The sequence below is a fragment of the Cololabis saira genome, chromosome 15 (assembly GCF_033807715.1).
Source record: "Cololabis saira isolate AMF1-May2022 chromosome 15, fColSai1.1, whole genome shotgun sequence".
NCBI classification, from domain to species: Eukaryota; Metazoa; Chordata; class Actinopteri; order Beloniformes; family Belonidae; genus Cololabis; species Cololabis saira.
Window position 1 is genome coordinate 12038370 of NC_084601.1, and position 12127 is coordinate 12050496.

The following is a 12127-nucleotide window of genomic DNA, read 5'->3' on the forward strand; positions in this document are numbered from 1 at the left end:
CATGGGCAATTAGGACCATTTGGCCAAAGTTCAGGCAGGAACCTTTAATCCCGGCCCGCTCCGTGAAGACCATGCGGCTCGGCGGTTACATCAGTGTCCATTTGAATCCATTTTCTTGGCAGGCTAGCGCACATTCACTCTCAGGTAATTTTCAGAGGCCAGACGTGCTCCACATTAATCTGCACTCGAGGTTGGGTGAAGCCAGCGACTTGTGATATCAGAGGAAAGACCCGTACGGCTGACTTCACTCATGCACACAAAGGCCTCGGCTGCCAGCGCCGCATTCCTCTGATTAATGGGGAGGTATTTAGAGCACAGACAGCCACCTGATGCACAACTAAAGAATGTGCTGTGGGTCCAAGATTTGTAGTTGTAGGGGGTCATAGTCCAAGAAAAAAAAAAAAAAAAAGCGCCACCTGTGTGAAGAAATGCTGCAAGGACATGGTGTGTCTGAGAGTGTGAGGCTCTCTAAAAGAATTTAAATCCTTGAAATCAGTAGAAACTGAATGGAAATGGGCAAGGAGGAGAGATTTCTGAATGAGTTGCAATATCTGTGCACAGGTAGAGACACACTGCCAACAGAGGAGTTTCCTTTTTATTGTTTTTTGGGTGGGGACCGGTGGATGGGTGGAAGAAGAAGAGAGTAAAAGGAGGTTGCTCTTTATTTTCCAGCCAGCCTTCATCCCTCCCCCTACAGTATCTTCTCGTCCGGTGTTTTGCTTCCGTCTTATGTAATCTGTCTGGTTAAAATGTAAACAAAGACTGAGCGGATCCATGCAGGCCGCTGTCCCAGACGTGGCTGCTGTCGCGTACCGCCAAGACGCTATAGTTAAGAGGAAGATGTTTTGATCAGCCCTTCGTGGGGGGTTTTGAAACCACATGGTATCAAATTCACAGCAAGACTGCAAAAGCTTGTAAAGGACTGAAAAGAACGCAGCTGAGCCGTAACAAGCTCACTTTTGTGTGTGGATACTCTACCTGACATGAAAACTTCCTGCATCCATCTTCCATGTGCGCCCCCTCCCACAATCCTGCCTCACACTTCATCTCAGTCCGCAGGCTCAAGGTAGTTTTTATTTAGTGGGGCCTCAGGTCAGTCCGGTCCTGATCCCAATTAACTTGTAGGAAACTGACTCAAGTGTTTTATCGTTGAGAACACATTCTCAAAACATCTGTGAACACCTGACGGCGGTGGAGGCTTTTTCTGAGTTTGGGCAGAGAAATGGACAGTTGAGCTCGCAAAGCCGGGCACGTCTCAGGTTATAAGGTTTATAAGGTCACGGCCTTCGAAGAACATTTTTCTGTCATGCTCTCGCTGCCAAAGAAAGCATTGGGTCAATGTGGAGTTCAGTGTCTCCCCTCTGGACACTTTGACCTCCCGAGTTGCAACCACCCCAGTGTCAGTAGAATCAGTAAAAATATGTGATCATATGTTGTGTTTTCAGGTTGTTCTTTAACTGGTATTTTAATATTTTCTATTTTTTTAAGAGATATCCACTGTTTGGACCCGAACAGAAGAATAAAGACTGCCCCGTACCTGAATCTCATTCATGTTCATGATGGTTCTGGAGGGTCTCTGCGTGCCCAGGCGGTACCGGATGCCTTCATCCAGAGTCATGCCGTAGAACTGACTGTAATTAGCAGCTTTCCACCTTAAGGCAAATAATAAAAAACACACATTTGTACACGAGGCATGAATATAAGTCTTCAAATAGTACCAGGTGAACGGCTGCTTTGGTGCAGGTTTGTTTCTTACCCATAATTCCCTCTGTTGACAGCTTGGATAATGTTGGGCTCTATCAGACAAGCATTCTGCTCACACTCCCAGCGTCCCAAGGAGCCGCATGTGCTACGAGAGAGAGAAAAGGCAGAGAGCAGAGGTCATTCGAGTTCAATGGCAGCTGCACCAAACTGGAGTAATTATGCTGAAAGCATTGAAAGGCAGCAGCTAAACCAGAGAGACCCCTTCAGAGAACAGTATGTGGAGGCTCCCTGGTATGCCCAAATAAGAAAATAAAGACGGAGGCCAATAAGTGGAAAAAAAGAAAAGAAAAATGGACAAAAGTACAAATGAGGCAAGCTTGGAAACATTAAAGGGAACGTTCAGCTGCAGAAAGCCGACCCATTTTTAGTCTTGAGACAGCAGGATATTATTGATGACGCACAGATGTTTGTTTTGGTGGAAGCTCAGAAATAATTTACTTTCTGATGACTCAGAGTGTATCTGTGTGTGAGTGTGCGGTCATACAAGTAGAGGAAAAACGAGTCAAATCTTGTGCCAATACAGTTATAGTTTATAAAAACCAAATTAGCAGTATAATCATAATCATAATCATAATCACAATCACAATCATAATAAACTATATTTGTATAGCACTTTTCTAAAACGTGTCACAACGAAACAGATAATTCAATTCAATTCAGCTTTAAGGCACCCAAAAATAGAATCCAACTACAAATAAGTTCAATTAATATAAAGCCAATAATAAAAATAATAATAATAATAATAATAATAATAATAAATAAGCTAAGAAAAACAACTGATTGCATCAAAACCTTCCTATATAGATATATACTGTATATATATGTATATGCATACAGAAATGATATTATAGATCAGCCTCTTCATACAAATATCCACAAAACAATACTTTATATTTCTCACTAAAACCTAGAAAAACATTTACCAAATGTAATACTTGAACATCTTGGCAGTCCGGCTTTCAGATATACACATTGAAAATACCACGTTAATATTTAGATAGGGTTGTTTTTTTTAAGCCTTTACTCATTTATTGAAAAAGACCTTGTTAAATAAGTTATTAAGATGATGCACTAACTTTAAACTAGAGAGTAACAAGGAGCAGCGCTTAGAGGACGGTTATAAGGATGTGTCTTGATGGTGAGATGCAGTGACGTGTATTTCCAATATACTGTAGGTATTCAAGGGCCAAGAACGATAAATATAACTGGGACTGGCTGTCCTCTGACAGGAAGACCCGCCGAAGACAATCATTAAATACACACAGCGACACACACTGAAGTCTACGAACCGCCTCACATCTCAAACGGCACTCTTTCCTGCTCAGATACGCGCACGGACACAAGGTTCAAGTGCAGCTTCTCGTAAATATATTCACAATAGTTTGTTTAAAGCCAGCGAGCGTTTCTGCTCTCTGGACTTTTGATTAAAGGGAAGCAAAAATGACCTTTTGCCTCTTGCTCGTGTGATCTGGAGTACGGGCGTGCGGCCCAGTGCCAGGAGGTCCCAAACCCCCTCCCCAAAAGAACACCTTATTTTCACGGGGTAACAGCACTAGACGCACAGGGATGATTAGTGGCGGACTGATGCAGAGCAGCAAATGGGCAATGATAAAATATAAGAGCTGTAAGGACAGCAGGAGGACGTACGGCCGAACTAACGTCTCCAGAGAAAACAAACGCTGATGACAGAAGGTGCTACCGTATCAAAGTACAGCTCATTGTCCTTTTAGGCTGTTCAAAATCATCAGTGTGAGGAGGAGGTGCAAAATCTCAGATTGTTTGGGGCAGATAGTGTTATCAGGGAGGAAAAGGCCTCCGTTGGTAATCCTATTAAGGCAACAAAGGCCTGCCAAATATATCGCAGTACATCTATAAACACACAGCAGTAAACACACGGCCCGCTCGAATTCATCGGATCCAGTCCAGCTGCGATCCGCTTACGATAGACTCCAGTTGTTCCGCAGGGTTTTCACTTGCAAGTTTGTTGAAATGCTTAAATAGTTAACAGCACAACGGAGGAACAGATTAGAGTATGCAGAGGCTCGGCAGCGCTAACGAGACGCTTGCGAAGGAGATGGAGGAGGCACGTTAATAAGTGGAGGGAGTAGGAGTAAGGAAAGGGAATGTTTGTCCTCGTCTGTGCCAAAGCTGTGGCGCAATGTGCCCATGCACACTGCTGCAACAAGCACGTGTGAGAGCACTTGTACTGTACATAAGAGTCTTTTCTTTTCTGGTGAAAGCAGGGGAGTCACAATGCAAGCGCTGCTTTCTTACGGCACCTTAAACGCTTTAAGAGGTTGTTTCTTATTTCCACGCAACCCGTCTTTCCTGCACATTTCACTTTTGTCTCTTTGAGGAAAACTTTAGGAAATATGCAAAGAACAAAGGATCAAGATTCCAGAAAATGCACCAATTAGGAATTAAACCCAACTTTAATCAGTTTGATCTACAACAGTAAAACAAAAACGCAATAAAATAAAAAAGTTCCCATATTTTCCTCACAAGTCTCTACTTTACCAGTCTCGAACATGCAGGCTATTTACAATGTAAAAAATGACTTTTATCGCCTCTGTTGCTGCCCTGACAGGACTCTTCACACTCATGGCATGAGCAGAGAATAATGGTTTGTGTTGAACACATGCTGTTGGGACCAGTGGGGTCAGAATGGTTTAGTTGAGACATTTTCTTGTTGCATTGAAGCAAATATGAGCTGGCAAGTTACATTTCTGTGCGAACACAGTGCACATTCGCACACGTACTAAGAACCTAAGGAAAATCAAAAAGGTCAAAAACACGTCTTTCATTCGTGTCCGTCACACACATCCTCTCGCGTTTTTCTTCATTAAAGTGGACTCAAACAGGAAAACTGCTTCAATTATGATTAAACTGTCACTCTTTGAGTATATTACGTTATTTCAAAGAAGCAGCCTGAGCATGAGCACCTGTATGATATTCAGTGGCGGAGGTTTTACAGTCTGGATCAGCTGACACATGATGGAGTGAACATGACTGTTCTCTAAAGCACCTACAACGTTCGACACAACCGTTCACTAACCGTGAAAAGCTGGTACAGAAACAAACTGAATGAGAAAGTTGACGTTTTGGAGTTAGTCCGATCTCTTTTTTAGTTTTCATCATGTATTAGCATCATGCTAAACTACTGTGACAGTGCCACCAAAGCTGTGAATCTGATGCTGGTGACGAGTCATTTAAAGGACAACTTACATGAAACTCATCAAAAATGGAAAGAAGGTTGAAGTAGTGGAAGTAAACGGAGGGTTAGTGGGTTTTTGTGAGTGTGCTTGTGTTTAGAGGCCATGAGATTAGAGGAAGATTCCTGTAGAAAAATTGCTCAATAACTCTACGGGTGGATTTATTATTTGAAACACAAGCTGCACAGTTTCATTACAAACTTTGCAAATCAGACAAAGGTGCCGGGTGTGGCTGTTAAACAGTAAAGCATTCATAGGAAAGCAAAGATGTGCATCATATTTTGTTAGATATGGTATGAAACAAAAAGCAGCCGGAGGGGGAGGCAATATTTAAATTATAAACTACATAAGAGAAAGTGATATTCCGGGATGCTTGTGAGTGAAAAAGAAAGCAGAGGACGTACCATAAGTTGCAGCTCTCTTTGTACGTTTGGCCTGTTAGGAACTTGTGCCCGTTTCTCTCACAGACGCCTGAGAAAAGACAAAAGGGGGGTGGTTGAATATACATGGCCTTGATATGGCTAAACACAAATAATCCAGTCTCTAATCTTATAGAAATATAGCCGGAGCTGCCGAGGATTTACAGACTACATACCACACTCACACTTGATATAGTGTAAACACAGTGGCCATATTCACCCACTTTACGTCACAATAGGTACTGTTAATACTGACTAGTGTGTGTGTGTGTGTGTGTGTGTGTGTGTTGTGGTGGTACGGGGGGTAGGGTATGTTCCCACATACACACACACGCACACATACACACAGATTATGTGATGTGTAAGGAGCTCTGAGCTCCCGTAATCCAGTGTAGGAATGTGGTTTTAGCTTCTTTCCTCTCTTCCCAGGCCTCCTGGGCTCACATCATGCTTTACCCAGCGTACACTTCAGCACCTCTGCTGGGATGAAAGGGAAAGCCCTCCTTATTGCCTAAACCAGGAGGCATTGACGTTTCCAAGGATGTATATTCCTCTCAGCATCGTCTCCAACCATCAAATCACGGCATTTAAAAACGTATCTGCTTCCGGGTTGACGCTCAGCCATCATGAGCACTCTGCAGCAGACTGACGTTTGAGAGGTTTGTCTACCACCTGATTTGCAGTAAAATGGGGCTTTTGTGCAGCTTTCACGCGGAACTGACGGGTTTGGCGGGCTGAGAATTTATCAGTGGCTCCGTGTGAGGCCCCGAGCTGATGGTGTGATTTACGATCGGGGCCCCAGACTCCCGTCTCCCACGTCACAGCTGTTTAACTCGGCCCTTCATAACTCACTTACTGCAGGCGGTCAACATGTCACCAGTTACACATTAATACAGAAAAGAATGAGCTGCAGAACAAACTGTTTAATGAACAATCTGTGATTTGGAGAAATTATTGTTGAAGTGATTCTTCTTCTTTCCATTCTGAAGTGTTTTTGTTACGGATTCAGTTGGCGGATTCAGGTAGTGTCACACCTCAAAAGTTCCCTACCTTGTCATTGAAGGAGCACATACCTGCAGAGACCCCTGTACCTCCCACTGACCGCCTCTCCCACCCTCCACATAGTCCACATTCTTACTCCTGACCTCCATTAGTCCCTCCTTCCACCTCCCGCTCTTTGTCTGTGTCTAGATTGATAAGAAGCCCACTGTTCCCTGCTTTGTTCCCAGGTACCGGAGTACCGGAGGCCTTCGCGCCCCCTGGCACGTCTAACACCTCTGAGAGAATGGAGTCCAACTGCAGTCAGGTGACCAGTTATGTAATTGCGGGGAAATGAGCTCAAGCTTCCCTCGGCAGGGACTGTGTGGAGATTTTCAAGAGAATAAAAGAGGAAAAGTCCGGTTTCAGTGTGTTCTCAGAAAAACATATTCAGTTCTTTTTTTCTTTTCTTTTTTCAAAGATCACCAGATAACGAATACGATAACAAATATCTTTTTTTTTTTTTTAAAGCCATCACTTGTCAGATCACTTTATTTCATTAACCAATGGTTTTGGTCACCCTTTGGGTTTTACAAATATCTAACTGAGGGAGGCTGTAAAAACGAGTTCTGACTGAATAATTTAACTCAATCAAATCCTTGGCGCACGCTGGTGGCTCCGCCTTGAATGAAGTGTTTTTCTGCAGAAGATGCCATCAAAACTATACACATTATAATGCAGCAAAGGTCACAAAGGTGCACTAGTTGTACATAAAAACATGTTTTTCTTTCATTTTACTTTCTTGAATAAATCAGAGAGACTCTGACTTAATGGGGAGCTGCTAACAAGCTTTAATATCCTTTCTACCATCCGACTGCCTCATTAGACTGAAATCTTTTTCATTCAGCAGGCTTGTCTGATACAAATATAACTATATAATAATGTATAAATGTGACATGCCAGAATCTCAGAGCAACAGGTGAGAGCACAAACATTTCTCTCTTTATTGATTCTGTTGTGTCAGCGTGTCATTTCAGCGCATCAGCGGCTGTTCCTTCGTTATTCATTTCTGCAAGCTCAGTTTATTCTGTGTTTGAGAAGCAACGGCACCCACACATCCCCCTGAGGGTGTTTGGAGTTTCACTTTTTTGGCACTGCACTATATTATTTGGAGATATTCATGGAAAACAGTGATTTTGGCACAGCCAAGTTCCCAAAAGGTTTAAAAAGACAGTTAAAACAAAACCGGCGAGTAACCGATTGAGTTCAGCGGGGTCACCCCACTGTTACCCTGCTTAGCCACACATTCCTGCAAAAGTCACTGATTCACAGACACATTTTCATCTTTACCTACCAATGAACGGTGGCTGGATGCCCAGGCAATGCCCCCAGAAGTCAGGGCAGCAGTCAGAAACCGTGCGGTTGCAGAACAAGTCACAGTAGCAGATGGTGTCCAGGTAGGGCACCGTGCACAGGTCGTCTCTGCCGGGGCAGCAGCCTCCTCTCCTCTGGCAGTAGGACCCATATGGGTCCCTGATGCCGCCGGCGTGCAGCGGGCTGGCAAGCTCCCTCTTGCTTCTTCTGGAGGAGGTTCTACCTGCAGAACCTTCTTCCACCACCAGGAGCAGCAGCGCCAACAGGAGGAGCTTCATGATCTATCTGTGCAAGGAAGCAGCAAGGGGATCAAACATTAAAGGTTTATAGGTGGATATTAGTTCATTCAGGAAGACCTGGTGACCTGTAATTAACAAGTGCAGAAGTTAGAGGAATTTAGCATGAATCCTGCTGATATGCCATGCAAAGTCCTCTTTAATCCTCAGTAGAACTCATACCAACACACACATTTACTCTGGAGATATGTTCAAGCAGAGGCTGCAGTTAATGAACCAAACAGAAACCCCTCCTTGGTTATCGTCTACCATTTTTTTTACAACTTTCCCTTCAAGCAGCCAAGACAAACAGCAGTTAAATATGAAAATACGCTCAGGAGGAAAGATGGGGAAAGAACCTCTCAAGGACTAAACCACAGAGTTGTTGTAAAAGGAAGAATGGTGGGTAATGAGGTTATCATCGCAGGTCTGTCGTTTCACTCTTTACTTCCTCTTAATACTGTAAAGGAGTGTTTTTATTAAAATGTTCACTTTATTGTTCAGTGTGTGTGTGTGTGTGTGTGTGTGTGTGTGTGTGTGTGTGTGTGTGTGTGTGTGTGTGTGTGTTTGTGTGTGTGTGTGTGTGTGTGTGTGTGTCATTCTTAACCAAAGCTAAACAGAAATCAGTCGTCCATATGGTGTACTGCCTGGATGTGTGTGTGTTTGACGGTCGGTCTCAGGTTTCTGAACGTGTGTGTCGAACCAGGTCCGGGCCAAGAGGAGAGCTTACATAAATAGTATCATTAATTTTCCAATCATTAAAAAAAATATCCAATCAGATCTGCGGCTATGATGAAAGCTCTGTGCATAAAAGCGACGTTCCAGGAAAGATCTTTGCTGCAACTGACTTCTGCATGACTGGGCCTTCGGCTGAAATGCACTCACACAAAGCCATATGGCAGCATGGGATGGGCAGGCCACCTTCTCTACACAAGTGTTTTGTTGTGTCAGACTCAGAGCAGCGCTACAATAAAACACCCACCAGGCTGATCACAGAGCTGCTGCTGACGTCTCCACGTCAAACTGTCGCTGGCGATCAGGCGCTGTAGTTTTAGGCCCTAAAATGCTTCACTTCTGGTGAGATAAATTCATGAGGTTTTTTTTTCTGCTTGGCGGCTTCCTCCCCGACATATTGGTTTTCATTTCAGTCCATATCCTGTCCCATTATACCTTGCAAAATACAAATCCAAAGTGAACAGAAAATAAAGGCTATCACAAGCTACTGAGCAAAAGATCTCAGAGCTTTTAAAGCATGAAAGGCTGACGTCTCACTGAATTTTAGTCTCACGGGGGTCACATAAGCTGCCATATGGGCCACCGGTGCTCAGGACAGCTGCCGCCGGGCCGCGGAGCTGACGCTGGACAGATGCACCCTGACAAGCGCACACTTGTGCGTGTGCACACATCACACGGCCCTTCTCCAGACGGGCAGATTCACCACTGCTTCAGGACCACAGCGTCCACACTAGATGAACTCCATTCAGAAGCGATCAGCCATGCCTTTAGTTTTGTCTTGGATATAATTCAGCAACAATGGTCTCTTTAAGAAAGTGAACTGAACGGAATCATCGAAAGGAAAAATATATAAAGGTCTTTAAAAGCTATATGTGATAACACTTAAAACCATTCACATGGAAATATTGAAACCAAATCAATACATTTTACTCCAAGGCTATAAACTTAATAATATATGTTGTGTACTTCGAACTTTTCACTTGCCCTGCTTACATTTATCATGATCTATTTTCCTCGTCCCACTTGAACTTTGAGATGTCGCTGCTTCACCCAGCAGATGATTCCTGCTACGCTCAGTTTATTTATCCCATAAAAGTCCCTCCCGCTACTTTTCCCTCCCTGTTCAGTTGCCGTTAAGCTCTAAAAGACCAGCTAGTGTGGCAGACAGAGCTTTTATTTTCAAATTCAGGTGTCTGATAAGGCTTTCAGCCCTGCAGGTGACTGACTACCGCTCTCTGTGGTCTCGCTGAGTTACACAGGAAAATGAGCCACACACTCACTACACTCAATCTTAATAAAAAAAAAGTGTCGCCCCCGAGGGGGAATATGTCATTACAGTCAGGATCTAAAAAGAGCTCTGTGTTGAAACAACGATGCAGAGAAAGCAAGAGTTTCCTGGAGATGATCATCGCTCACTTTTGAGCTGCACCTGCCCGCAATCGGCCCACGACAGAGAGAGCTGCTGTTGAAAAGAGACCAGAAGGAGAACTGCGTTTACCTCAAGATGAGACAGAGAAATACTTGTCCTGTAATCCGACAGAAAACTGGCGCGTTGCTTGGAAGTAATTCACAGGTCTGAAAGGTCAGCCTCACTTTTCTCTGTCCCTCACGCTCTCACAGGATCTGCTCTGTCAGAGTCTGCCTTCTCTATATACAGGCAGTCAGCACGGCTAACCACTCCCCCAGCCCCCCCAACACACACACACACACACACACACACACACACACACACACACGCTGAGCCCCTGTCCCCTGCTTCACTGCCTCCCTCTGTGTCTCACACACACTTTCCCTGTCGCTCCCACAGGTTGGCTATCTCTTTAAGCTTTTCCTCTTCTTATCAGACTGAAACCTTCAGAGTTGAATGCACTCAGACACATCTATATTCAGGCTGCTGTTTCTCCCACAGTATCTCTCTGCTGCCACTCTCTCCCTCTCTGTTTCTCTCTCTCTCTCACACACACACACACACACAGTCGTGGTGATGCCCTCAGTTATCTGTGGCTCTGCTCCTGCAGGGTCACACCTACTTGAGGTGCACACGGTGGCGAGCACGACTGACCTCCTGCTCCTCCTCCTGGACGCAGGTTGCATAACTTCACCTCAGTCAGTCAGTGAATTATGGGATAGGCTCGTGGAAGAACTCCCAGCTTCCAGAAACGTACAAACAAGCCCCTGGAGGTGTCGTCTTGGCAGCAATTAGAGGGAGGCGAAATTCTCTGAATGTGCAACATTTCTGAATGTTTTTGTTTTCTGCAGAATCCATCCGATATTCTGAATCTGTTTAAATCGTCAGCCTCTGTTTTCTGGGCTGAACAACAACTTTTTCGAACTTTGGAAACAGTGAAAGTTAAAGAAGCATGAGGCAGGATTTATGAAAAAAATGCGTATACGTTTTAAGTTTTCTAGTAATAATGTCAGATGAAGCGTTCCAAACCAAAAAGAGTGAGCCCTCTAGTGTATCTCTCCGTTGCCTTGAACAGGCTGTGTGCTGCAAAATGTGCTGCAATTCTGGGCCCGAAGAATCGGTGGATCCGAACTTCTGTTTGGGTAGACATGGATTCTTCCACAGCCGGCAAAGGACCCAGCACCACTCAAAGCCAACTAAAAAGTGCTACCAAGAAGAAAACGAAGCCTTTATCAGAGACAAGTCGCGAGTCGAAAAGAAATTACGAGCAAAAACGGCAGCTTTAACTTGAATTGGGACGGAAAACAGATGCAATGGCTCATTTCCTACATATTTAGAGCTTGATTTTAAAAGTGCTGTGAGGAGTCCGTGCGCGTTCCCGAGCCGGCTTCGCTGTTGCTTGCAGTAACCCCAACGGTCGTCGGGCGCTAATGAGTCTCATTTCTTATTCTTGCCTCATGCTCCTTTAAACATTTAGAGCCAGTTTTACTTGTTAAACAAGGGACAAATACGAGTTACACAAATAAGAAAAAATTACTTTTTAGAGCATCTCTGGGTCGGAGCTAACTCTTGACCCTGTCATAATCACGGGGATCAGCGTGCTGAAAAGACGTCTTCTGCTTTCCCGGACATGACTGTTCAATTAAAGCAAGCGACTTGGTGGTGCAGAAGGACGCAGCTGTGCCATCAACCCGCTTTCTGACTCGATCGATACGGTGAAGGCCGAATCAATAAGTGGGACACAGCAGGGTGTTAGACTGAAAGAGTAAAGGATTAGAAAAGAAATCAACAGGGACCACACTGAGGTACTTCTGTGTCACTATCGTGTGTGTAATATGCTATGTCCTTTTTCCAACTTTGTGATATTGGAAAATAGTCATAAATAGGGATGAGAATCGAGAACCGGTTCCCAGTGTTTCAATTCCTTGGAATCGTTTGCCTTTTTTGCAAACGATTCCCTTA

General features: G+C 44.2%; 1 protein-coding gene across 3 annotated transcripts in view; it reads right to left on the reverse strand.

Annotated features, from left to right (window-relative positions):
• The window catches only part of tinagl1 (tubulointerstitial nephritis antigen-like 1), a 41339-nt gene that overhangs the window by 12372 nt on the left and 16840 nt on the right, over nt 1-12127 (reverse strand). Inside the window, exons 1-5 of one of the 3 annotated variants that reach the window (XM_061742527.1) lie at nt 10256-10412; nt 7728-8032; nt 5381-5447; nt 1757-1849; nt 1538-1652 (exon numbers count right to left, since the gene is read on the reverse strand). In XM_061742527.1, the coding sequence (XP_061598511.1) occupies nt 1538-1652; nt 1757-1849; nt 5381-5447; nt 7728-8025 (573 nt within the window). In that variant the 5' untranslated portion in view covers nt 8026-8032; nt 10256-10412. Of the gene's footprint in view, nt 1-1537; nt 1653-1756; nt 1850-5380; nt 5448-7727; nt 8033-10255; nt 10413-12127 lie in introns of those variants that run through there. The other 2 variants (XM_061742528.1, XM_061742529.1) reach the window with 2 other exon arrangements.